General features: G+C 33.8%; 1 protein-coding gene across 1 annotated transcript; it reads right to left on the reverse strand.

Annotated features, from left to right (window-relative positions):
• Window positions 1-12,780: 12,780 nt before the first annotated feature.
• On the reverse strand, window positions 12,781-15,277 carry LOC125056202 (piggyBac transposable element-derived protein 3-like). The gene is made up of 2 exons (XM_047659207.1): window positions 14,965-15,277; window positions 12,781-14,827 (listed from the first exon to the last, which is right to left on the reverse strand). The coding sequence occupies exon 2, from the start codon at window positions 14,822-14,824 to the stop codon at window positions 12,863-12,865; it is 1,962 nt and encodes a 653-aa protein (XP_047515163.1). The 5' UTR covers window positions 14,825-14,827; window positions 14,965-15,277; the 3' UTR covers window positions 12,781-12,862.
• Window positions 15,278-25,836: the final 10,559 nt, after the last annotated feature.

The following is a 25,836-nucleotide window of genomic DNA, read 5'->3' on the forward strand; positions in this document are numbered from 1 at the left end:
TATTGGGCCTCGATAAATACAATTATTTTGTTACACGTTGGTATCACCTTTTTGTAGATATTAATGTCTTCTATAATACTGTAGCACTTCACACAGCGTACGCTATTTTTTCACATCTATTCAAGTTCTCAGATCTCTGGCTTTTTTTTAAATATTCTATAACCTATGTTCATCCGGCCAAGGGAAATTTCGCCACTGCTTGCTCCAAAGACTTTTTAATAGACTTTTAAGAGAAGAGAGAGATATATTGAAGTCTAAAGGGTTGACTAGGTGAGGGCCAGTCTTCAGCTCTTTCCGGAACGTTGGTTTCAAGCCAGGCTTGGGTAGTTCGTGCCGTGTGACCAGGTGCAAAATCCTGATGGAAAGTCCACAGTATATTTTTAAAAAGTGTATTGCTGAGATATTTCACAATATGATCCAGGACTAAATTGTAATTCGCGTAAAGACGGACTCTATTTTGTGAACTTTATTCTAGGAAAAAAAATATCTATTTATTTATTAAAGTTTACCAAATCATAGTACTATATCTTCGGCATATTTTACAAACTCCTCCATCTAAAATGTATGACAATTTAATTAAACAAGTGCTATAAAATTATATTAAAAAATACAATTAAAATATATGTAAGATAAAATAACCATACAATAAAAATACCAGAAATTTTTGGTAAAGCAGAAAAAAACTATATCTGAATATTTCGTGATTGTATGAGCTATTATTATTATAACTAGAAAAACTGTTTTTTTTTTTATAAAAAACATTGCCAAATGTAACCATAGTATAACCAAATCATATTGTCAAGTGAGGTTGGATCACAAGTTACTCGTCGGGTGACATCACTTATTGTGTCGTGTAGTTACAATTATGCTTAACAAAATCTCAAGGTAATGAGAGTAGTGACCTACTGTGTATATCTCATGTTTTTAGTGGAAGTTTGTTCCCATTCTAGTATTAATGAATTATTCTAAAATTTCAATGACTACCCATCACTATTTGATACCTAATCCGTGTTTAATAAAAAAAAGTGCGTGCGTACAAAGTACACATGTCAGAAGTGAAACTTCTTTGTAAATTAATTATTGAGTAATTAAGCTGCCAAAATTCCATAATTTAATTTTGCCAGCTTTCTATATTAATGAATGATACTAAGGCTAATTAAAAACCAGAACTAAAATTAGTTTTTGTTATGTATGGAAATACCACCATAAATCTGGTAACAATTACCAAATAATATGACAAATTCTTTATTATCATATGTCCCCATTTTCTAAAATAGCCAACTGGGTGTTAGCAAAAATGGTCTTGGCTCTGTGCCGTTATAAAAATACAAAACCAACAAATAAAAATTGTAATTTAGTTAATAAAATAATAATGATTTTCTCTCTTTTCTTTGACAAAACGCTGCACATCTTCGTGACGTTCCGTCAAAATTTTACCCTTATGCGCCTAAAGAAGTTTCACTTCAAAAACCAGTAAAATCTAAAATTGGAAGTGTAGTATTTTTATTTTTTGTAACATTTATGTTCATAATAATTGTCATGTAATTTAGAATAGATAGCTTGAAACATATACTGTGAAAATTCATTAAACAGTGTAAACTCTTTATAACGAATGGCGTGAAAAAAACTTACTAAAACGTAAAAAAAATAATTTCCTTCATTCACTCTTTATACCGCAGTGTACGATCTCTATAACGAAGAAATATTTTCATATTTAGACATCAACAACATACTTAAGTGTGTTTTTTTTCCCTCCCTATAACGAAAGAAATGTTCAATCCCCTGAAATTCGTTATAAAGAGTTTACAATGTGGTGAATAAATAAACAAATATCTTCATACTCAAACTATTTGTTTGTATTTTAAATAGTTAGTTAAAACTTGTGTACTTCATGAATAACGGCATATACACAACGGGAACTTCTACACACGCACTGATTGATTAAAATGCTCTATTTCCATACAAAGTGTAGGCAAAACACCGTGCATGCATGACAGACTTACGGCGGTCATAATTGCACTGATAAGTTAATTAGACTAGACCCATTAAAGCAAGCAGCGTAATACTATTTTAAATTACTGTTTCGCATCATATTATGTTTGATAAAATCTTCCCCCATAATAATTATAAGCACATTTAAAATTTAAAAAAAAAATCAGCGGCGCCATCTTTTCTGGGTGTCAGATTTCTGTTTCTGTATGTCTTTAGCAAGTATTATTATCAGCCTCCTATGTCTGAAACACGCCGTTGACTTTTTGGGCCTAAAGCAAGGCACGAAATTAAATGCGCACATAGAAAGTCCAATGGTGCACACCCGGGGATCGAACTTACGGGATGAGAGTATGTATGGCTTAATGGTATAAAAATATAGCTCTCATCTTCCTTACCTAAGAATGATATTGATATGGGTATCAAACTATTTAATAATCTTCCTAGAAGTTATAGATCAATGCCGCGTAATGCTTTCAAGGGGAAGGTGATTAAATTTTTAAAGGCGATTATTTGGACCATAAGTTTGACAACAATTATAAATAGCTTAACGTATTATGGTCCAAGATCCCAGAGCCGCCAGACGTCACGTATTTTCTGACGGATGAAATGTGGACGATTGGGTAGTGTTAGTATGTACTATGATCGTATGCCTACCTGCTAGCTTGGTCAAACGGCCAATTTCCAGGTATCAGGTAATCAAGGTACACAAAAACATTACTTACTTCACGTAAATTCTCATGGCTGATTTTTATATATGTTTTCGAGTGTATAGTTAGAAATAAATTGTCAATACTCCCAGACACTTTCCGTCGGCCATATTGCTTAACAGACGCTTTAAGGGTCTCAAAATAATTAGTAAACTTCACGTAAATTCTGACGCTCCATTTTTATATATGTTCATCCGACAACTATTTTAAAAGCTTTGACAAGAAGACAGACCGATCCAAGGGGCCAATCATCCCCTAAACTAAATTTTAATATCTCTGTGAGTGGGAGCGCGAGAGCATTATCTACGCGCATGAGACTGAGTGAGACCGACTGCGCTGTTAAAGCCATGAAAATTACTTGAAAAATTATTATTATTCAAAAAGGGCAAGCAAAAGCCGTTTAATATTTTGAAGAAAAATGAAGAGTACCAACAAGCAATTCACCCTTTTGGTACGTTGGATTTTGTTGATGATGTATATGAAGAAGAACGTGTATTCAACATAATACAAAAATTTATCTGTGATGTTTACAACGTTCCTGGAATAATTGATGTAGATGCTGCCAGACTACAGTTGTTTATCATTTACATACATGGTATCTGATATAAATGAAGAATTCAATCGAAAGAATTTAAGAAACTTCGATGCCAGTAACTTACCACCTTGTAAAAGTGAGCTTTGGCAACAGTTTCGACGGGCTAGCTTTGGAACAATGCAAGTATGAAGATGATAAATATTTTCAACCCCAAAAACAATGGCTGGATGCTACAAGATGGTAAATATGATTTTCATTGGTTCGATGGAGATCAATTACCGGGTTTTGTCAGTGAGTCGCTGGAAGAACAATCAGGTAAATTATTTTCGTTTCTCATATTATTTGTATCTTTTTAGTTTTTTCAGACCTTCATTGTTTAACTTGTTTTTTACAGAGGAAGAAAATAAGGATAATGCTGATGATGACGATCACGATTTAGATATTCAATTTCAAGATTGATATTTGATGATGATGATAATGAAGATTAAAAGCCACTGTTAAGAAATATTGAAGAATTAATATTTTTCCACTTTGTTTCCAAATTTCCAATAAATAATTAATTAAAAAAATTGCTGCTATTTAAATATAAGTGGTATTTTAAAAAAATATTTTTTAGTTCTAATTAATAAATTGACAAAAAAAATAAAAAATGTCGGCTAACTTTAGTATTATTTATTATGTGTCAATTTTTTTCTTATTTTTGTTGCTATAATTTACTTGTCAACAAAAGTTCTAAAAATTATAAAATATCTGTTCAAGTAATTTTCATGGCTTTAACAGCGCAGTCGGTCTCACTCAGTCTCATGCGCGTAGATAATGCTCTCCCACTCATAGAGATATTAAAATTTAGTTTAGGGGATGATTGGCCCCTTGGATCGGTCTGTCTTCTTGTCAAAGCTTTTATAATAGTTGTCGGATGAACATATATAAAAATGGAGCGTCAGAATTTACGTGAAGTTGACTAATTATTTTGAGACCCTTAAAGCGTCTGTTAAGCAATATGGCCGACGGAAAGTGTCTGGGAGTATTGACAATTTATTTCTAACTATACACTCGAAAACATATATAAAAATCAGCCATGAGAATTTACGTGAAGTAAGTAATGTTTTTGTGTACCTTGATTACCTGATACCTGGAAATTGGCCGTTTGACCAAGCTAGCAGGTAGGCATACGATCATAGTACATACTAACACTACCCAATCGTCCACATTTCATCCGTCAGAAAATACGTGACGTCTGGCGGCCCTGGGATCTTGCTCTATTAGGTATTATGACATTGTGTTGATGTCCTTATTAAATGACTAAATTAAAATTAATATAACATTTGCATGCCTATTTTTAATTGATCAATCTCAATGTACTGCACTGCACTTTCTCGCAGATAAATGGTTTATTTATTGCAATTTTGTTTCTGAAACGAGTTATTATTGGTATGAATCGCGTTAATAGTTATATTTAACTGTGTACTCACGTAAGCCAAAGACAATTTGAACGTTTTTTCTTTATAGATAGGGAGGTGAATAGCCTTACACATTGACGAAGTGGTCATGTTTTGATCATGTTGACGTTATGATATTTTCATTCACCGTCTGTGCAATTATTAATTAAGATATAACAATATAGTACAGCCGGATACGCACGTTGAGATTTGTGTACCTACACAGTTTTTTATTATTATATAAATTTCCCATTATCCCCGACTCTTGTGGTGCGGGACCTTATTTTATACATATATTTTGTACATACATATATTTTATACATATATTTTAGACATATATATATATATATATATATATATATACATTAAGAAATTTCCTAATATATATATATCCATATATAGAAATACATATATTACATCATATTTGTATTTTATATTCATAGGCTAGTGGAGGCCCGTCTCACCTCTGCTACGCTCTTGTTGCAGTGAGTGACACATCTCACTATGCTACTGCAGAAATCTTCCAGTTGCGATCTGAAGTTTCTTACTATTTCGGGTGCTCGGTCGTTACCTTTATATCGATTTGTTGCTCGAGATCGCACCTGGAGGCTCCAAATACAGGACATTCTATAATGAGATGTATCACTGTCTGACTTGTTTGTGAGTCGCACCGCACGTACACGACGGATCTGATATACACACTTTGCACAGTTTTTCTCTGGTTATTTTTTAATTTATTGCTTTGTACTAAAAAAAAACATTAAAATTCGCTCTCTCTCTCTCTCTCTCGCAGTTCATGTCTGAGCGTCGTGGTCAGCAATGAAACATCTGGGGCGGAGCACCTGTTTCCATCGGTTGCTGTCGAGCGCCTCTCTTATGACAGAAAATTCGGTAACCAATGCAAATACTAAGTACAACGGGCGTTCTTATAAATTTCCTTTGCTATTATTCCCAGACAACCCTTGTTAAAGATATTTTTTTTATGTTACGGGGGGCAAACGAGCAGGCTCATCTGATGCTAAGTGATGCCCATGGACAGTTACATTGCCAGAAGGCGTTCAAGTACGTTGCGCCGGCTTTTAAGAATTCGTTCATGTTTGACGAGTAGGGCACAGCACGTTGTTGGCCAGAGAGGCTTCTTATGCTCAGTTTCACAGAATACTAACCCTATTCATTCCTTTAAATTCAATAAATTCTTTAAGTGTTTAATAAATTAGAACAGTCAGCTGTTAGCAAAGGGCATAGACAAGATGCATCCGCAAAGATGTGCTTGCATCTGCGCACGCGCCGATCGTGCACCTGTCGTGGCACGAGCCACCGACGATGCAAAAGCGTCTTTTTCACACTTAATAAACCGATTTTATTGGAGTCTTATTGAGAAATAATATGGAAAGAACTTAAGTGGTTATTTAGACCGTGGTGCTGTTGTGGAAACTACGTTTTTTCAATATACAAATGGTAACCATGGTACCATCACTTTTAGGCGAAGGGATTGGAGTTTCATAAGTAGTCAACAATACCAGTGAGTGAGGGATTTTGAATTTTAATAAGAAAAATCCTAAAATAAATAGAAAAAACAACTTGTTACATTTTCTTGATTCAATTTCACTAAATCGGGAACTACACAACGTTTTCTTAGTTCACAATCATACTCATAATAGAAAGCTGATATAATGATGACGATAATTAAGTATTAATCATAAAATTGTAACTGACGAGAAAATTTAATTAATATAATTATTGTAAAATCGAATTACAGACGATTTAACTAAACTTATAGAATAAAATTACTTAATACAAAATAAATAGATAATTAACCTAAGACGTACATTTAATGTAAAGTTATTTTTTATTATGTATAAGTAATAAAAAACATAATTCTTTTTGTTTATGCAAACATTATATTCCCCCTGCGGCAAAACGTGTATTAATTTATGGAAAAGTATTTATAAATCAACATACTATGAAGTCTTTTCCAAGCTCTAACAGTAATATCTTAAATGATTTAATTATAATAATATACATATGTAAATTTAACAGCTGTTTTAAAAGATTAAAAGAACTAGGCAATCCGACGAATTAACATACTAAAATTAGGTTAGGCGCTCAAACGATATATTTTATGTTAAAAATAATAATATGCCGCAGAAACATATAGCATTATTGGCGTAGTGGCTAAAGCATGCGTCTCTCAACTCGGTTTCGTGGGTTTGAATTACGGCCGTGTATCAATGGATTTATTATCTGCGTTTATTATAGCGTGGGAAAGTATTTAGACCATAAGTTTTGACAACAATTATTAATAACTTAACAAAATCAAAATCACTTATTCATATAGGTAACAAGTCAAAGGTAAAAAAATAAATATATATGTAATGCTTCTAATTTTACATTTACTGCCAGTTCTCAAATCAAGGGCGTAGAACGGAAGAGAAGAACTAGCAATAAACTCTCCGCCACTCTTTTCTGACTAACTGTTCTTATTATTATGACATTAATTAATGTGACTTATGAATGGCTATTTTTATTTGGCTGATTGTGTTTTTTTTTGTAATATGTACTATTTTCTTTACAAATAAACGATTTATTATTATTATTATTAGCGGGAAGACACTCTGTTCTCGTGTACTATTTTTTTCCACCACTGTTTAGCACTTAAGACTAACGTGCTCTCACACTAATTCACTCATACGAATGGCTTTGACCTTTTCAATCTTAAATATAGAAGAGCTCGTTGTCTATTGTTTTTTATTTGATTTTTCTTTCACAAAGAACAAATCTCAAATTTAGTCGCAGTTATAAAGTACATCTACTTACTCAAGAAAAATCCCACGAAATCAAGTTTTTAATCTGCCCAAAAATATTTATTTATCTACTTCTTAACAATTATTCTTATTTTTAACTTTTTGAAGTTATACTTCTTTAGGCGCGTTATGAAAAATTGATGACAGTGAAATTTTACGATGCGCGATTTTGTGAATAAATAAATATTATTTTGGTGTTTTTATTAAATCAATTTCATATACGACGGTGATAGTATTTACTAATAATAATTTTATTGATTAATTTTAATATTTATCATTATTCACTACTGCATTTTAGTTATTTTTGTTCCATACGCCAAAGAAGTATAACTTCTAACGCGTGTACATAAGTACACACTCTTTTTTTTATAAATTTTATTTTATTGACATCCACACTACACACACACTTTTACACAAGACTTTATTACTTCAACTACTAACTTTTACTAATATATTTTTTTTTCTACTAAGTTATGTTTCTATTACAATCTTTTTATTTTTTTCGACTGAGGCAAAAACTAGCTGCTGTGGTCTCTGGCAGAATGACCAGCGCTGTGGAACAGTCTGCTCCTCAGCATAATGCTGAGCCAGGGTCAATTACAACAACTGCACACACGCATTACACACTTGAAACGAAACTTGAAAAGGGGAAAAAATATTTCTTTGATTATTGTTGTATAAGATCTTCTGTCGATCCGAAGTGGTGGAGGCCTGATGACCTGTAACACAGGTACTCTTACCTTTAGCAGGCATCAGTCTCACACAGACTAGCTTTTTCCATAAACAGAAGTAAGAATATAACTGTCACTTGCTTATGTCCTAAGTTTAAGTTTTTGTGAGAAAATAAATAAAAATAAATTTCTATTTCTTTCAATTTCTATTGTTATTATGTGTGTGTGTTTTTGTTAGTAATAAATGTAACGTCTATATAGAGAAAATTTCACTGCGTTACCATGTGTCGTTGCTGCTACCTAAAAACCAGTCGTTCTATTATGGATCTCTGACAGCTATGTCTATTATGGCTAATAGGCAGATGGCGAAGAACAGTGACCTCATTTGCCCATCGCAACCCCATGCAAGGTGTTTACTTTTTGTTACATCTTTAAACCCACATTCCACTTTGATGTACGTTTGTATATTGTTAACTGTCAAGTTTAAAATTACGTTATATTGTCGTTAAAATCTAAAGGTAGCAACTGACCAAAGTTACGAGGTGTAAAGTAGCATTCGCATCGAGCGTGTTAGGCATCGATCATTTTACGCTGTAACACGACGTACTGACTGCACGAATGCTCGCTGTGTAACGTGTTACGTTACAGCTCGTTACCTTGGTCAGTACCCACCTTAAGGTTAGCACAAAAATGCCGTGGCACGATTCGCTTTATTGTAATGTACAAGAAAAGTCATCAAAAATAAGAAAATGAGCATGGTAATTAAAAGATATAACTATTGCAAATAATGTCCAGTACCCTATCTACGAGTGTAAGATTGGCTAGAACAGTGTTCCTTGATGAATCGACTAATTAGCATGACTTGGCTCTTTGGAAGCAAATCTCAAATTGAATTAAGTTATTTGTCTGATTGCGAGGAGTAAGTGGACAATTTAAATCTAATATTGCATATTTGCTATACTAACATATGAAACTCAAACTTGGGCGTCCCCCTAAAGCGCAGCATACAGGTGTGTCAAAGATCGATGGAACGATGTATGATAGGGAAGAAAATAATACATTATTAAGAAGAACAACTAAGGAAGCAGATGCTACAATAAAAATAAATAAACTGAAGTAGAAATGGGCAGGGCACATGGCAAGAGTACTAAAGGTACAATAAATAAAAAATATGAAGCCAATTTAGAAGGTGGATAGACCAAATAATAAAGGTAACGTAATGCTAACGTAATGTACCTGCTGTACATGGCACAGTGTAGAATAGAATGGTAGGATTTGGAAGAGGCCGTTGCCAAAAAACGGCACACAGATATCTAAAAAGAATGGGATGATAGAAATGTAAAAATGTTAACTTTCAGGCGGAAAATAATAAACGGCTCAAATATAAGAGTCTTTCCTCCAACTTCGATTTTGTTTCCTTTGGAGCAGACTCTTGGGCCGTAGGGTTCATGTGCACTGGCGCTAATTAAAGATTTAAGTTTGCGCCTGGTAGATAGTACTGGTGACCCCAGAGCTGATGCCTTCCTCGCTGAACGAATAAGTATTGCAATACAACGAGGAAATGCTGCGTCAAAGACTGCCATAGGGACCAAACTTAGTTTTTTAATTTTCTTTTATTAATTTTTAACTATTATTATTATTACTATGTAGGTAATATTTTTCTTAATACTGTTTATTTGTTGTAATGTTTAGATATGAACAATAATTTTAGGCTAATATTTTGAGAGAACGGGGTGAATTAATAAAATAAACTTTTAATTATTTTAAAAACAACCATTGCCTAACATTGCAAACACCTGCGGTGAGATTTTTTAATTAGCGTAATTAACACTTTCACAATTTAATAAAAAATTTAAAGGTCTTATTTTATTTTTAAATGTGCATTATTTTATATGTCAAGCTTAATAAAAAAGTTGACGAAATTGTAAACAAACTACGTTTACGTAATTACGTATTAGTAACTTCTTGGCCGGAGCTCCTCCTTAGAAAAAACAAGTGATCACGAAAAACATACAGAAATCTGAGGCCCAGACCTAATAGGTCATCACAACAGTTTTTTAAATTTCTTCAAATAATTTTTGGGTAATAAACCTTTTAGTGTTACTGTCAAGTGCAGTTAGTCTTTAGGTCATAACTTCCATTCCTTCCAACGCCCGTAACACCATATTTTAATAGCACGTCGTAACACGATACTATAATAATTTAGCTTGATTTTTAAATACACAAAAGTGTGAATAAAATTGAAGATGGATTTGAATAATTTATCGTTATTTGTTTGCCGGGTCAGCTAGTCTATATATAAAAACTAGCTGACCTGGCTAACTTCGTTCCGCCCTACAACCTTATAATATCGTTGTTACTTTAATTTAACTTATTTTAGGATTTCATTAATGTTAAGTATTACATTAATACAACTTTTTTGCAAATACAGAAATGTTTTATTGCTTGCCATTGCGAAAGAAGAATGGCAGTTTTACACATTAGGCATCTTCTCTCTAGCGTCAATATGGCGATACTGCATGTTAAGCACTTTCTGATATCCAACATCTTTTGATCAGGATCAAAGCATGGTTATGCATCTCCTCATTCACCTCAAGATCGGAATTTCTTGAACTGACACGAATTCGACGTAAAATGATGCGTAGTTTTGTCAACAGATGGCACCATATGGTTTTTGCATTCGTAAAATTAATTAATTAATTTATTGTTATTCGATAACTTATCCGATATTTTATTGCTTATTCTGCTATTCGGGACGGAAACAAATCCAACAAATCAAAAACCATGGCAATCGGTCCAGCCGTTCTCGAGTTATAAGTGTTGTAACAAACACGACTTTCTTTTATATATATAGATTTAAAGATTTAAGAGAGATGTAAACAGGGTAATAAAAAAGTATGCATATCATGCTAAAATATGCACAGTAATACAATAAAGTGTTAAACATTCTAATAAATAATGTCTAAAGACTTCCTCTATATGTTTAAACATTTAATTGCAAGATTTTTCTTAATTCGAACAAAAGCTAATGCGAGTTTTAAACCTAAACGAACGGCCTCACAAATCCATCAGATTTACAGTTTCAAAATTCACGTCAGCCGTCATTGTCGTCGAGATGATTTATACGGATAATTTCGTTCTTGAGTTACAATTTTCTCACGTTTCGCGATGTTTATTGCTCCGTATTTTAATACAATACTTTGTAATGGCTGGTGTACACGTGGCCGCGTTTTTGAATGATCATTGTAAAACCTATATATGGGAAAAAAACCCTAAATATATTCAGTCCAAAACGCATATCGTATAACCTACTAGCTGATCCCGTTATATTATTTAGCTATATTAATTTTTTTAGTTCAATAAAAATAACTAGGTACCATTAAAAAAGTAGGGGTTGATCGTAGTGGGTGATATTTAAGGGTTGTATATATTTTTGTATGCTGTATCATAAAAAATAAAAACAAAAGGTTTTGTCTGAAAATAAAAATAAAAATGTAGGAGGGAATCACCCTAAACATTTAGGGGGAAGAAAAATGGATAATGGTCGATTCTCAGACTTACTGAATATGCATTAAAAATTTCATAAGAATCGGTAGAGCCGTTTCGGAGGAGTATGGGAACGAACATTGTGACACGAGAATTTTATATATTAGATATATTATGTATTGTATAAAGTACATATACAGATTGTTTAACCTTCCAATAATATTCCGTATAATCATCATAATTATATTTTTTTCTATACTCGTCTAATTAGGTGATCAGCCCTACCCTTGTCGATCGAATTTTTTGCCGGAAAGGGAGCCCACGATATCTGACTTCATTATCAGTCAAATTGAATGCGTAATAAAACTTTAGAAGTGGTATTAAAAGGCTTAATGATTCTAAAGTTCAGATTTTCATGAATTGCTGTTTAAAAATAAGGCAGCTATGTTTTATTAAAATATATTTATTTACAATTCGTTGCAGTAATACAGTACAAGAAAAATAATTAAATAAAAAGAAAGGTAACTTGCGGCCTTATCGCTATCGAGCCATCTCTTCCAGGAAACCACTGTATTTTAGTTAATGTATAAGTTTTTAAAGGCGTATTCAATCGACTGTAATTATACCCTTGTAATAAAATATACAGTTTAAACAATGCACCTGTATATATTTAATAAATAAGTTTTATATGTATACACATTAAAAAATAGTTTTTTTTAGTTTAAACCCGTATTAAATCATACTCCAAAATGAGGCTTTTAATGTAAATCGTCCGATATAGTCTATATTACTGTCTAGCATGTATGTGCATTTGCCTTAAGAGGAACTAAAGCAATGATATGAGGTGTACAATAACGTTATGTATTAAACGAATGTGGAAGAACGGTAAATATTAAATTCCGTTATAAATATATTTATATAAAGGGACTCCTTTTAATGATATATTTTAGTTTATGTTAAGTTTAGTTATTTATTTCAATGTATATTATTTTATATTATAACCCTTAGTGTAGTATACTCGCACATAAATGTTCAAGGTTTTAACCCTACACTGCATGATTTTTTTTTTTTAAAGAAAAAAAATCTTACCAGATCATATTTGTGGTCTAGAACACGGGAAGTACAGGTAAAATAAAAAAAAAGTAATAGTAACAGAGAAATATGTTTTTTTTATTTAGTTCCATATGTGGCACAATATGCAATTACCTACCTAAATTTGCTAATCTACCTAGAGGTGAAACAGACGGAAGCAGTTTTTGTCCTTGTTCAAACAAAGTTCGACTCTGCATTTTTCGCACACAACAAACGACTTTCCTTTGCAGCCTGGATTCTTGCATCGCTGGCGCTTCTGTCCCCACATAGGAAAGTGCTCGACTCCATCACACCTGACGTCACGAGTAGGAAGAATCGCTACATTGGCTCTCATTCTTTTTGTCGTTATCAGATCATTACTTGCAGACGACGGCCGGCCTTTTCTTTTATTCATTGATGAACCACACATACAGAGGCTCTTTGCCACTTCAAACTTGAAGTCTTTCAACTTCAGCGGCGTAGCTATTTGTCGCATTTCCCCAACTCTTCTATATAGCAACCAACTATTTATGGTGGCTATGTCGAGGAAATGGTAAAACAGTCTCAAATACCACTTCTTTGTCCTCATCTTTATTTTGTACTTTCCCAGGAATGAGTCGAGCAAGTCGACTCCACCCATATGCTTATTGTAGTTGCGTACAATTTGAGGGCAGTCAATATCTATATATTTCTTTTGTTTTTTACAAAACCTCCTTACTTTTTGAGTAGGCTCTTTTCCAACAAAAGATGAAGACAACACCACTGGTTTATTGTCAAACCACATTACTGTGACAATATCTGTGCCATTTACATTGCCTACCCATTCCTCTGAATATCCTCTTTCCTTCTTGCTACTTTTTAGATCTTTCAATGATGGTATTTGTATAGATTTTCCTAGTCGTCCTTTGTTCACGGTTCCCATTGAATATATTCCTTCATTAGCAAGATACGTAATCAATTCAGGGCATGTGTAATAGTTATCAAAGAATAACTTGTAATTTTTATCCCTGGGAATACACCTTGCAAGCCGGATAACAATGTTGGCACTTGCGCCTAAATCAGGCTCATTAGGAAGCCTCAGATCTGGGTTATTCTCCATCCCAGAGTATATTTCGAAGTCATACGCAAATCCTCGATCATCACACAGCACCAACAGTTTATACCCCCATTTATGAGGCTTATTAGGTAGATATTGGCGCAGCATGTTAGAGGCCTTAGTAGCGCACATCTGCTCATCCACTGACAGTGCTTCTCGTTTGGGTATAGCTTGACATTTTTTTTTTAGGGTTTCTAATAAAGGTCTGATTTTATGGAGACGATCGTGTCCTGCAGTACCTGCTGGTGGCTGAGTGGTATTGTCATTGAAGTGTAGATATTGCCGAATTTTTTCAAACTGGTTTACTGACATGGTATTTCTTATCAATGGCAAACCTAATTCAGATTCCCAGTACATTCGAGTATGCGGCAGTGGGGCAATGCCCATTAGCAGACAGACACCTATGTACTTCTTCAGCTCTGTAACGCTTGTAAAAAAAGGCTTTGCTGGGTTTTTTTGTACACTAAACTTATGCATTTCTTCTACGATATGGCTTAGAATATAATCATCAAAGAAGTACAAGAAATATTGCAATGGAGTTTCAAGTTCAGTAACCGGTGGCTCTAGATCGGTTTGCCCACAAAACTCACGGTTTGTTGGATGGAAAGATTTTTTTTTCCAGATGATATTTCGCTTTTTTCTGGCGACGGATGCAGCAGGTGCAGGAGCAGCGTCTTTTGGTGCAGTAGACCCGGAAGATACAACTGTTGATTGACGTGTTCGTGAAGCAGTTGATCTAGATGTACTTGGAACAGCAGGAATGGAACCACTAGGATTTGATATATGCTGCTGCATATCACCACCATAGGATAATGGTGCAGCGGATCCATACCTGTTCGGTGAAACAAATTGCTCTTCGTCATCCGTATCGACAAACGTTTCACCAAGTTCGTTGACGGTAGATCGAATAACGGCAATGTCATCGTCACTTTCAGCACCTGAGGAGTCTTGTTCATCTTCACTGCCTAATGGTATTGTCAAATAATATTCGATTTGAGCGTTGGATAAGGTTTTCTTCGCCATTATCTAAAAAAAAAAACATCACACCATTAGTAAACATACCTAAAATTGGACCATAGCTGCATGAAGTGACACATCGGGTACATACAGTAATCGTGAAGATTTAGTACCAAAACACAGCCAAATAAAATAAAAATACTTACATTTGTTTAGTTCACAGATATTTCAACATAAAAACAATTTATCCACTGCTGTATTCCGTAAACAACTATTATTTATTAAATTTTCAAATTGAATAAGCACGGCGCGCGGCTAACATTCAAAATTTTCAATTGAATGACTGTCTGAGCGATGTAGTAGTGCCATCTAGTTTCAACGAATGTACTAAATGGGTGCCATTGATTGTTGTCACTTTCTTTGCGTAATCAAAGATGTCGCTACTTGGTTCAAATCAGAAAAAATATCAATTTTATTGGTTGTCCCACATAAGGGACTGAATGCAGTGTAGGGTTAAAATATATTTTGAAGTTTGGAATTGTTCAATTCGTATGAATTGCATTTTAGAGGATTTAATATTGTAAAATTAACCTATTAATGATAACAGTTATTTTGTATCGATCGATACGTAACGATAAGAAGATAAGTACGGAGAGAGAACAGAGTAAGCGCTGAGTACGTCTCGGAAATAATATAATAATAATAACAATTATATTTTGACACTTCAATGAACATCGAAATTTGCTTCTATTTTCCCTACTCAGAGTTAATTATCTCCATGGTAGATAAAGTTTTTGTCTAAAACAATTCAGGTTACAAGTTTATGCTCGTACACGTAAATTCATTGTTCAAGAAAAGACCTAAGCACCATACATAATACAATATCTACGTTACTAGTTCTTTTATCTAAAATATATGACAATATACAATAAAAATACCAGAAATTTTTGTTAATTAGAAAAAAAAATACCAGCAATATTGCGGATTATGCTAGCAGTTTAATCCATTAATTTCTAATAACTTCTTATTATGTATAGTAGTAAATAGTGATAGTAATAGATAGTTCTAAATGTATGTCAGTTTACAAAGTATAATATATAATATCAGTTTTACAAAGTACATTATCGCTAAAATTGAGGTCATATCAGTGTACCTGACCAGTAATATCGATTACGATAATGCACACGTCATTTCTATCATTACAAAAATCATTGATATGGTAAATGATTTCAAAACTTATTTAGGTCCATTGTCCAATTGTTTGTATAGGCTACAATTAGATTGAGCAATCATTTCGAATTAACACTTTCAGCTGTTTTCGCTTTGTGCGCATTCGTTTTATTCCGAATCGATTGTCCGTTGTGGTAACTCGACGACAATAAATCATTAAGTTTTCGGCGCGTGAGTCAGGTGTTGTGTAATAGTCCCCGCTCGAACAGAAACAGCCCCCGGGCGGCGACCCTTCTGTGGACGCATTCGGTGGCGCGAACATTCGTGGCACGTCCTTTGTTGACCGTTTTGTTTTGGAGTGCCATCCGGTTCCTGATGGCAGGGGGGAGGGAGGGACAGGTGAGCGCAGGTATCGCGCCGCTCGGCAGTCAGTCCACCTCGACGCGCCGGCCTGCGCGTGCGCCTGGTCCTCATAAATACTGTTAAATATGGAAATGGCGAGTCAGTCGGTGACAGGTGCGCGGCCGCGGCATTCGTGCACGTGTGCTGTTTGTGAGTGCGCCGGCGCTTTCTCCACAATCTTTATCATGGGTGAGTTTAATTCAGCTATCGTTTGGCATCTGCCGTTTCCGACAGCTGCTATTTTTTTAATAGACCTTTAGTAGCTAGAGCCCTCCGATTCTAATACAATTCGAGTAGTTTTGCTGGTTCTCACGGGTGACGCATTTCGCGTGTTGCTGCGACTCGAGTAAACATTGGCTGGTTAGCGTTATCAATTCCACGCATGCGTATCGATGATACTTATCTTTCGCCGGATCTGGGTCATTGTTCCATTGTATTTTAGGCCCTGTACAACTAAACAATCCTATTTCTTCTAAGAGCGAAAGAAATGGAGTGAAAAATTATGTGGATAGGAAAAAACGTAATGTTAATAAAAGGTTTAATACCATTCAAGTAAAACATGAGGTAAAGTAAATTATTAAAGTAAAATAAGCAAAAAAATGTTGTTATCGGCAAAAAATAGTCGCATGACGTAGCAGATTGCAACAGCAAGCCAGTTGGTAACATAGACTAAGTAAAAATAAAGAATAGTTTAAAGTGCGCTTTGTAGGTTAAAATTACACGTAGAGTTGTGGTTGGGAATAAAAAGTAATTGGATATCGAAATTGTAATTTGTGAAGACAATTTGCAAGAAATTTGTTTAAAATTATTGTGAGCACGTGGTTCTGTGACTAACATTTCATGACGATTCAAAAACAACCTCATTTAACCTTCAGTTAAAATAACTATTAGAAGACAATGTGCTTACAAAAGTGATTCGGTTGGAAATTTACGCAACAATTTTAAACTAAAATCTGAAGAATAAGTTTATATATTTCGTTTTTTTTCTATTATTGTGCTATATAAAATATCTCTATTGATCCTATCGTTTATTGACTTTAAGAACACGATAACAGCTTTTAATCCAATGTAATTAATAAAAATCGCGTGATAAAACAATCAAAATCGTGCTACAAAAATAATGTCTAACTCTACTCAGATAAAATTAATGGATCAAAGAAATAAAAGAGCAAGGCACATGCCATCATAAATGCATTCCATTACTGGCTATTTTTAGTTTTTCTCTTATAGCAAATGACATTGACAAAGATGAATCTTTCTTTGGACTTTTGAACTCTAGCATTACCATACACAAGGACACGTCGCGCGTTGTTAAGTCATTACCATTTGACTAGAAACATTTTCTTGGTAACGTTGGTATTATGAAAACACTCATTTTAACATAATTTCGGATCTTCTGAACAATACATTTCTCTTTAACGGGACTATACTCCACTTCGTACCTGAACTCTGAGTGAGTTTGTGAGTTTAGTTAAAGAAATACTGAATAATTCAATAAATACATTATTAAGTATTAATTAAATTATTACTTTCACGCCGCTGAAAGAGCGAGAATAGTTATTTGTATATCTATATTTCAACTGGGTTTATAATTTGAGTTACGGTTATTGTAAGACAGATAACACTTCGTCGTGGTTAATTTGTTCAGCATAAAGTAGTAACTGACTCACTAGAAGTTAGGAAGATAATATACGTAGTGTTCATACATCTATCTAAAAAATAAATAGAACAGAACTTGTTTTAATAGAGACCACGGCTCGACAGCACGTCTCATTGCGGCATCCGAGATTTCTAATCGATACGGCAGCGTCACGCGCTGTGTCCTCTCGGTGGAACGAATCGCGGTGATAAGCATCAACTGCCCATGGACACTGGTCTATGGCTAGGGTTGGCCGTGGGGTCTGTATGTTTCCTTAGATTTAACATTAAAACATTTGAGTCGTCGACTGTCTACCACCATGGTTCTATAAGCGACCTTGGTGAGGAGTTTACTGTGATTTGATATTGAATGAAGAAAGAAGACAATAGTTTATTTTCTTCATTCAAGATGTCTGGATTACAGAGAATTTCGTTTGGTTTTTGAATGATAAGTTATCAAAAATCTATAACTATAACGTAAAGGATTTAAATTTTGATCGCATTAATATTACATGTACGGTTTTAACAATTCAGAATTGCCGGAAAGAAGCAACTTAAAACAGTGTAGACAGCCCTATTATTAAAGATATAAAAAAGTTGGTCCGCGACAAATCGAAGTTGCAATACGATGACTCGACAAGCGCATTGTTCCCAGACTCAGCGGGAGCGATCCAATTCCTCATTATTAATGTTTATCTTCAACTCAATATTCCATCAAATTAATCTAATTTCATCTGTTTATTGTTGTTATAATTATTACTCATTTAAATTAATCTAATGATCTGTAACAAAGGTGGACTCTACTATTTGAAATTTTCTCTTTTAGCGCTCTCTTGGTAATGAACTGAAGTAAAAACTTTAATACCCGACTGTATAAGGATTTAATGACGCGCTTCAAATGTATAATTTCGTCACAATTACAAAATAAAACATCTAAGTACGCTTAAGATGTGTATGGGCGTTGTAATAAGCACATAATATATTTAAAGATGTTTCATAAGATTACTGAAGGTGGGAACAGACGCTGTAGGCGGGGCGATCCAAATACCAAGTACATCGGCCTCATAACCTTTCTTCGCAAGATCATTGTCAATGTAATATGAGTAATGAAACTTCAATTCGAAATTATGTACTACTAAAATAGTGTTGGCATCAGATAACTCGGTACTTTCGTTTCGTTTCCGATTTGTGTTCGAACTTTGTCTACATGTTATTTGTATCTGTGTGCATTAGATTTAAATATTTTTACAATAGATTTACCTTTCTAGTTATTGATTTAAATTAATCAAAATGAATCTGTATTGTATCAAGAAGATTAATAGAATTTTCCAAAAATTATTCTAAGTCTCGGCACGAATTTCAAATTTCTAATTCGTCAATTTTCACGTTATTGTTGTATGACGAATCTAGATTGTTCTCAAAACTTGAAGCATGAAATTGTGTGCACGAGGCGTATCGGCGATTTGCGTCAGTTTTTTATCAGAGTCACGACAGCTCGGATTCCTCGACCAATCGCCGCCTAGAAACGGTGTAATTGGGAGAAACTTGGCGCAAATGCCCGACAAAATCGACCAATTTTGTAGAACTCCTAAAATGCTGTACATTCACTGCACGCTAAACAATGCTTTCAAAAAGCGAGGTCTTTTCTAAATGGTTCTAATTACACGGTCGTTCGATAAATAATTGAAATGGCCCTTTTGAGAAATGATTTGAGCGGTTATCATCTACATCGTTCAGATGTCTGATGTCTGCATTGTCAAACTTACAAATTTATGACCGTCCTTAAGAAAAGATCAAGACTTCTTTAATATAAGTTAGTTCCAACTTATCGTCGCTGTAGAATGATAACCTCGTATGTCCAGAGAACAGAACGTTACAGGAAACGGAAAAAATGTTAATTTCGTCAATGATCGTTACCTATTATGTGTTTTGTCCATAGTTTTGGATGGTTAAAAGGACTTATTTATTAATAACATAAATAAGTCCTTCATGATTATACTAGTTAAATGACATAAGAGTCTAAGAATAAGAAATAAATGGTATTTTGACATACGAGGTAATCATTCTACAGTGACGTTATAACTCCAGAATAGCGTAGCAGTATCTAGCTCTTTAGCTTTTTCAAATATTGTATCTAATTGTTAAAGTGAAAGGCAACGGGAATATGTTTATCATTTAACAACTTTAATAAGAATTTAACTGTTATTTAACGAGCCTGAACACGAAGGCAATTTAACCAATTCGCGTTGTAAGCTCTTTAATCACGAGAACAATAAAATAGCGCGAAGCAAAACCACTAGGCTGGAAAAGATAACGTTGTGAGCGGAAAAATAGAGCTATGTCCCGTTGAGATAGCGTTACGATCTAGAACACTGAACGTGAAGACAGTAATCAAAGTAAACGTTCAATATTAAAACAGTATATTTATACAAATGTATACCAGAGAATGGCAGGAAGTGTCATCAAAATTTTTCATCAATTCTCTTGAATCTTTAAAGAGAGACTTATTTTAAAAACGTTAGGTATTGTGTTATTTTAGTCTTGTCTGCTTCAGTGTGTGACTTCAGCCGGAATTCGAACCTACGACAGCTACAGTGTACTGTGGAATGGACTTCTGTCTGTGCGTTTTTAACACTCGATCCCACGTTGAAGTAAAACATCGCGAGGAAACTGGCATATGCAAAAACGTTGACGACGTGTGTACCTACTTGTCTATTAGATATAGCAAATTATCATGAAATATTGAGATATTGAGCCCCAGACATTAAGAGTCACAACCCTTAACTTAAGACTTAACCGTATGTAAAAGTAAAATATTTAATAGAATTACTAACTTTTATAATTATTTGGAATAAAAAAAAATCAGTGGCGCTACAACCTCTTTAGGTCTAGGCCTCAGATTTCGGAATCTGTTTCATGATCGTTTTTCAATCTAATAGGCAACCTTCAGTGCCCGACACACGCCGTCGACTTTTTGGGTCTAAGACATGTCGGTTTCCTCACGATGTTTTCCTTCACCGTTCGAGTTCGGTAAATGCGCACATAGAAAGTCCATTGGTGCAGAGCCGGGGATCGAACCTACGACAGGGATGAGAATCGCTAAAGCCACTTGGCCAACACTGCTCAACAATTATTTTTTGGATTTAGTTATACAAATATCCAATGTACTCGCTGTCTCCAACCTCATCATCCGGCACTATTATGATCAAAATAATCCCTCGCAATACGGGTAACTGTTACAAAATGATTGAATGATCAATTCTTAATAAAACTGGCGAAATTTATGTGGTTGGATGTAAACGTCCTATCACCATTTATCAAAATAATCACTTCCAGTTAGTAAAGCCATCGTTCTATTAATCTTAGGATATTATATAGGTTTCAAGTAATTACCTAGTAGTCGACAGGCTAGGAAAGCGTGGGCCTACCAGCTCCGTTCAGTAATGTTAGCTTTTCATCCTATGGCTAATAGAACAACGCCCATTTTGAGAACGACAAATAACAAGATTTTCTCTTAAGCAATTTGTTTGGAGCTTACAATTTTAAGTAATGTCTTGTTTTATAATATCGTAGTCCAATTAAAACAATTATTGTCTAAAATAAGTCGGGATTTTAATCATACGAATTGTAGGTGAATTCTAAAAGGACCTGTTTATCGTTTTAGTGGCCTTGTTCCTGCGTACCAGACTTGTAATCGTGCTTTGTTTCATGTTCCTCGCATCAACACTATGCAAAAAACCTAGTTTTGTATCGTGCAGCCCGGACATACAATGACCAATATTTAAGAATTGACTTGATTAAGAATATCCATAGCGCAAAATCCTTGCATCGTGAGCATACCCAACATACTCACCTTCCCGTACTTACCCTGACTTTTACACCATTGCACAACACAGCCAAATTAGGAATCTATTAGTTAAATCATTTTTATTGTATGTTCTTTTTTGTAAAAATTTTAACCTTTTTGTTGGTAAATATTATGTATTCCACCTCTGGCTATATTTTTAGGGTAATTGTTTGTTATTATATATCATTTTTTGTTAGCTGTAGGATAACGATAAATAACATAAAACTGTTTAGTAAATGTCTGATAAATACTGTAACAGATGCAGAGAGTTGTTTGTTTATTGTTTATAATCTATGTTATCTTAAAAGTTTGAAAAATAATTTTTAATTTCCACTTTGCTCAAATAATCTTAAAGTATTTTAAAATAAAGACATTACATTAATCATTTAAACAAACTCAAACAAAATGTCCGAATGACGCATTTGACATTCACCGATGACAGCCATTAAAGGGTCAAGCAAGCCTCGGTCTCGGCAGTGATTTAAAGCCCTAAGTTATTACCCCTTTTATTGCCTTACTAGCCACCACACACGCTAATGCATGTAAAATATTTTATTCGATCTTTTATATTAAGACTGCACGATTAGTGTTTTATTTATTGTCTGATCAGTTCGAATTTTAAATTTGTTTTTTTTTATGGCCTGGTAGCGTAAATTTGGACACTAATTATTTTGCATAGATAAAAAATGACGTGTAAAATGTACGTGTAATTATTACGCTTGTATAGCAATGAAAATATTGCAATATCTTAAGCCATTGGACATTGTATCCACGAAGATTTTATTAAAACAAATATGCCAGGTCCAAGAACACAATCATTTTGAAAATTTAATTGTCGCTAAAAAAATTCAAGTAAAAATTTAAATATCCATTCAAACTCTAAACGGACCAACGCATGATTAACCACAGCTAGTTAACTAATCGTTGTTTTCCATAGCATTCAGTTTTAACATAGATGTTTCTGGAAATGTTAATTTTCATTTTGTAGAGTAATTGCTCAATTTGAAACCATATTATGTCAGAACACATAAGTTAAATAAAATGGTTTGTCTCGTAAATCAACCGATAGGGCTATAAATTCTTGTAAACTGTCCGTAAATGTATTGTGACTAGTTTGTAATTTGTGTATTCATTTTGAAAATTTACTGGATCAGCGTTGACCACATAGTTTAATCGTGCGAGTCCTGACATATTTTTTTACAGCACAGATACCAAACAATCATTATAATATATACTATATTACATACTTCCTTAAACGACTCACAAATTTTATTTAAACTTAAAAGTAAAAATACATTCATCTCTCAATCTTTTGAAACCTGTCACAAATATATAGTTCTGGTGCAAAACCGACGAAACGGTTAAGCTGCGACATCAGTGCATTCGTGAGGATACAGTACATTAAAAAAATCTATAAACCAGATACAATCTCTTGTTTTATTACTAAAATTTAGTATTTAGTTTATTCAGAGGAAGACTTAGCGTGAACATGACTCCCAGAACCTAATTCGTTTTTTACGACAGTCACACGTAGCGATAACTCTGGTTTCTCTATATCATCCCTAGAAGTAGACTAAGCATTGGCTAATTTTCAAACATTACTTTTCTTTTATATTAAATATTAGTTATAACATGAACCACGTAAGAACTGTGTACCCGAAAGTGGTCCTTGGGGTACTCCCTAACAGTCTAAAGATTCTGTAACGCTGTTTTTTATTTTAAATATAAAGATTACTATTCTATTATTTTGGTTAAAGGGGACAAAAACCTTTTCGTATATGATTCTTAACGTAAGCGTCATTTCCCGCTAAAGGCATGTTTCATAACACTGTGTGAAGCAGACCTTGAGACAAAATACAAGTTTGTAGACACGAAGGCATGTAATTTTAGTATGCAGTAATAAACGTTAGCTCCCCTATAAAAATTTTAACGTGTATTAGGTAAAACGAAACCTGTTTTAAGTCAACTGAAGTATTGTATAACATCGTGAGAGCCGGCAATTTCCGTCCGGCCACAACCAAGGCTGACCGCAATACTGACAATTTATTATACAACCTCCCCGTATGACTCATTACGATAAAAAATTCAAAATTAGAATCCTAATAAAATAATTACATTTCAGTCAACCTGCCATATCATTGTTGACGGACAAACTCGGAAAATACTACAATTAACTGAAATACTACTGTTAAGATAGTCGTTTCTTGAAATTGATTCGTTCGTAAATCAATTAATCTCGTGTGATGATAAATTTATGTAAGGAAAATGACTTAAATGCGTTATAAGATAAAGTCTACATAGATTTGTATTTTTTATTCAGTGTTTTTGAAAAAGGAAAATATTACCCTAATCTAAAACTACTTTATTGCATAGACAAAAATACAGTGTAGACTAGTTATATATAGACGAGAAATCAAAAGCACAGAGCACCAGTTTTAACACAGCTATACAACCTACATGCGTTAATGCTGAATCATTGAAAAAAACTAAAATTACATTTTATTTGGCAACATTCAAGGTAGTAATTTAGTTGTGTTCGCTCTCTTATTTCAGCGATATAAGCAAGACAGCAAATTTAACTGTAATGAATAAGTAAAGCGCTCCCACGCCATTTTTATAATTTTTTACTTAGTTGTGCATGAATATTAATTTCGTGTTTTAAATGTTGTGTTTAAACAATTCTAAGAAATAAAAAATCCTACAGCTAACATAAATGTTATATTACAAAAGACAATTATAGTAAAGATATAGGTACCCAAAGACAGACTTTATATATACAAAAAGGTTCAAACATTTGCGAAGGGAAAAATCAATGAAAATTTTTAAAAACATATACTTAACTAAGTAATACCTGATTCGGCTGTGTTGTGTGATTGTGTAAAGTGAGGGGATGTACTTGGAGTGTGCTCATGATGCATTTTATTTAGCGCTATACACATAAAGAAGTCAAGGCTTAAATAGTGGTTGTTTTATGTCCGGGCTGCGCGATACTAAACCGGGTATTTTGCTTAGTCGGTGTTGATGTGAGGAACGTGCATACATATAAAAAATATAGCTATAAATTGACGGCTTACAACAGTAGAACAGACGAGAACTTGCAAGAATCTCTCCGGATTTTAATATCCAACAAGAATTTCTCTAATATGATATATAATAATGTATTTTATAGGTTCATATAATTAACAGTATTAAATTAAAGCAGTTTTAATTCAAAACAGGACAGGGCGTACTGGACGAAATCTAAATTGGTCTACGTCCAGAAATTGACAAAATAAAGAGACGAGACGAAGAGAGATGATGATGAATCCAAAATAATATCAATTTCTTGTATTGCCATAATTCCATGCTAGTTCTACACGATAGTTCTATGCTAGTTCTATCTGAACGATACCATATTATTATTTAAGATTTAGTATTCAGTTGTCACCGATTTTAATGGGCTTAGTGATTAAATACTCGCTTGTTACCGCTAACAATGGTACAGAAGCAACATTAACCAAATAAAGCATATCATTTAGTATGTAAGTGTTGTCAAGGAAGTGGCTCAGTATTACCATATTCCTTAAAAAGATTCGGTGTTGCCAATATAAAGCAATTTACCTAGAAATTATTTATATCTATTTCATAGTTGTGTAATGCTTCTCGATGCTATCAAATAGACATAATTTCCCCGAGGTTTTCTATTATGAATGCCGTAAAACTAAAAATGTATTTGTTTATTATGAGTGTGATTTGGGAACCCTTTTTAGTAAAAAAATACCGGTGTCAGGGTTCCCATCTCCCAATAAACATAATAGTAAATTCCATAAAAAAATATATATTTTTAAACTGTTTACAACACGCGTGAGTCTTTTGGGTGTGTGGGTGCATGTGAGTGAGTGAGCATAATGTGTAACTACATATTAAGGCCGATTTACATTACCTTAGTGTTTAGGAGAGTGCTTTAGTACAACTTGAAAGGCAAGTTCTTTAGCGTAGCGTTTACTAAAGCAAGTAGCGTTTACATGTTTCAACTAAAGTA

Source organism: Pieris napi, chromosome 14, assembly GCF_905475465.1.
Source record: "Pieris napi chromosome 14, ilPieNapi1.2, whole genome shotgun sequence".
Classification (NCBI taxonomy): Eukaryota; Metazoa; Arthropoda; class Insecta; order Lepidoptera; family Pieridae; genus Pieris; species Pieris napi.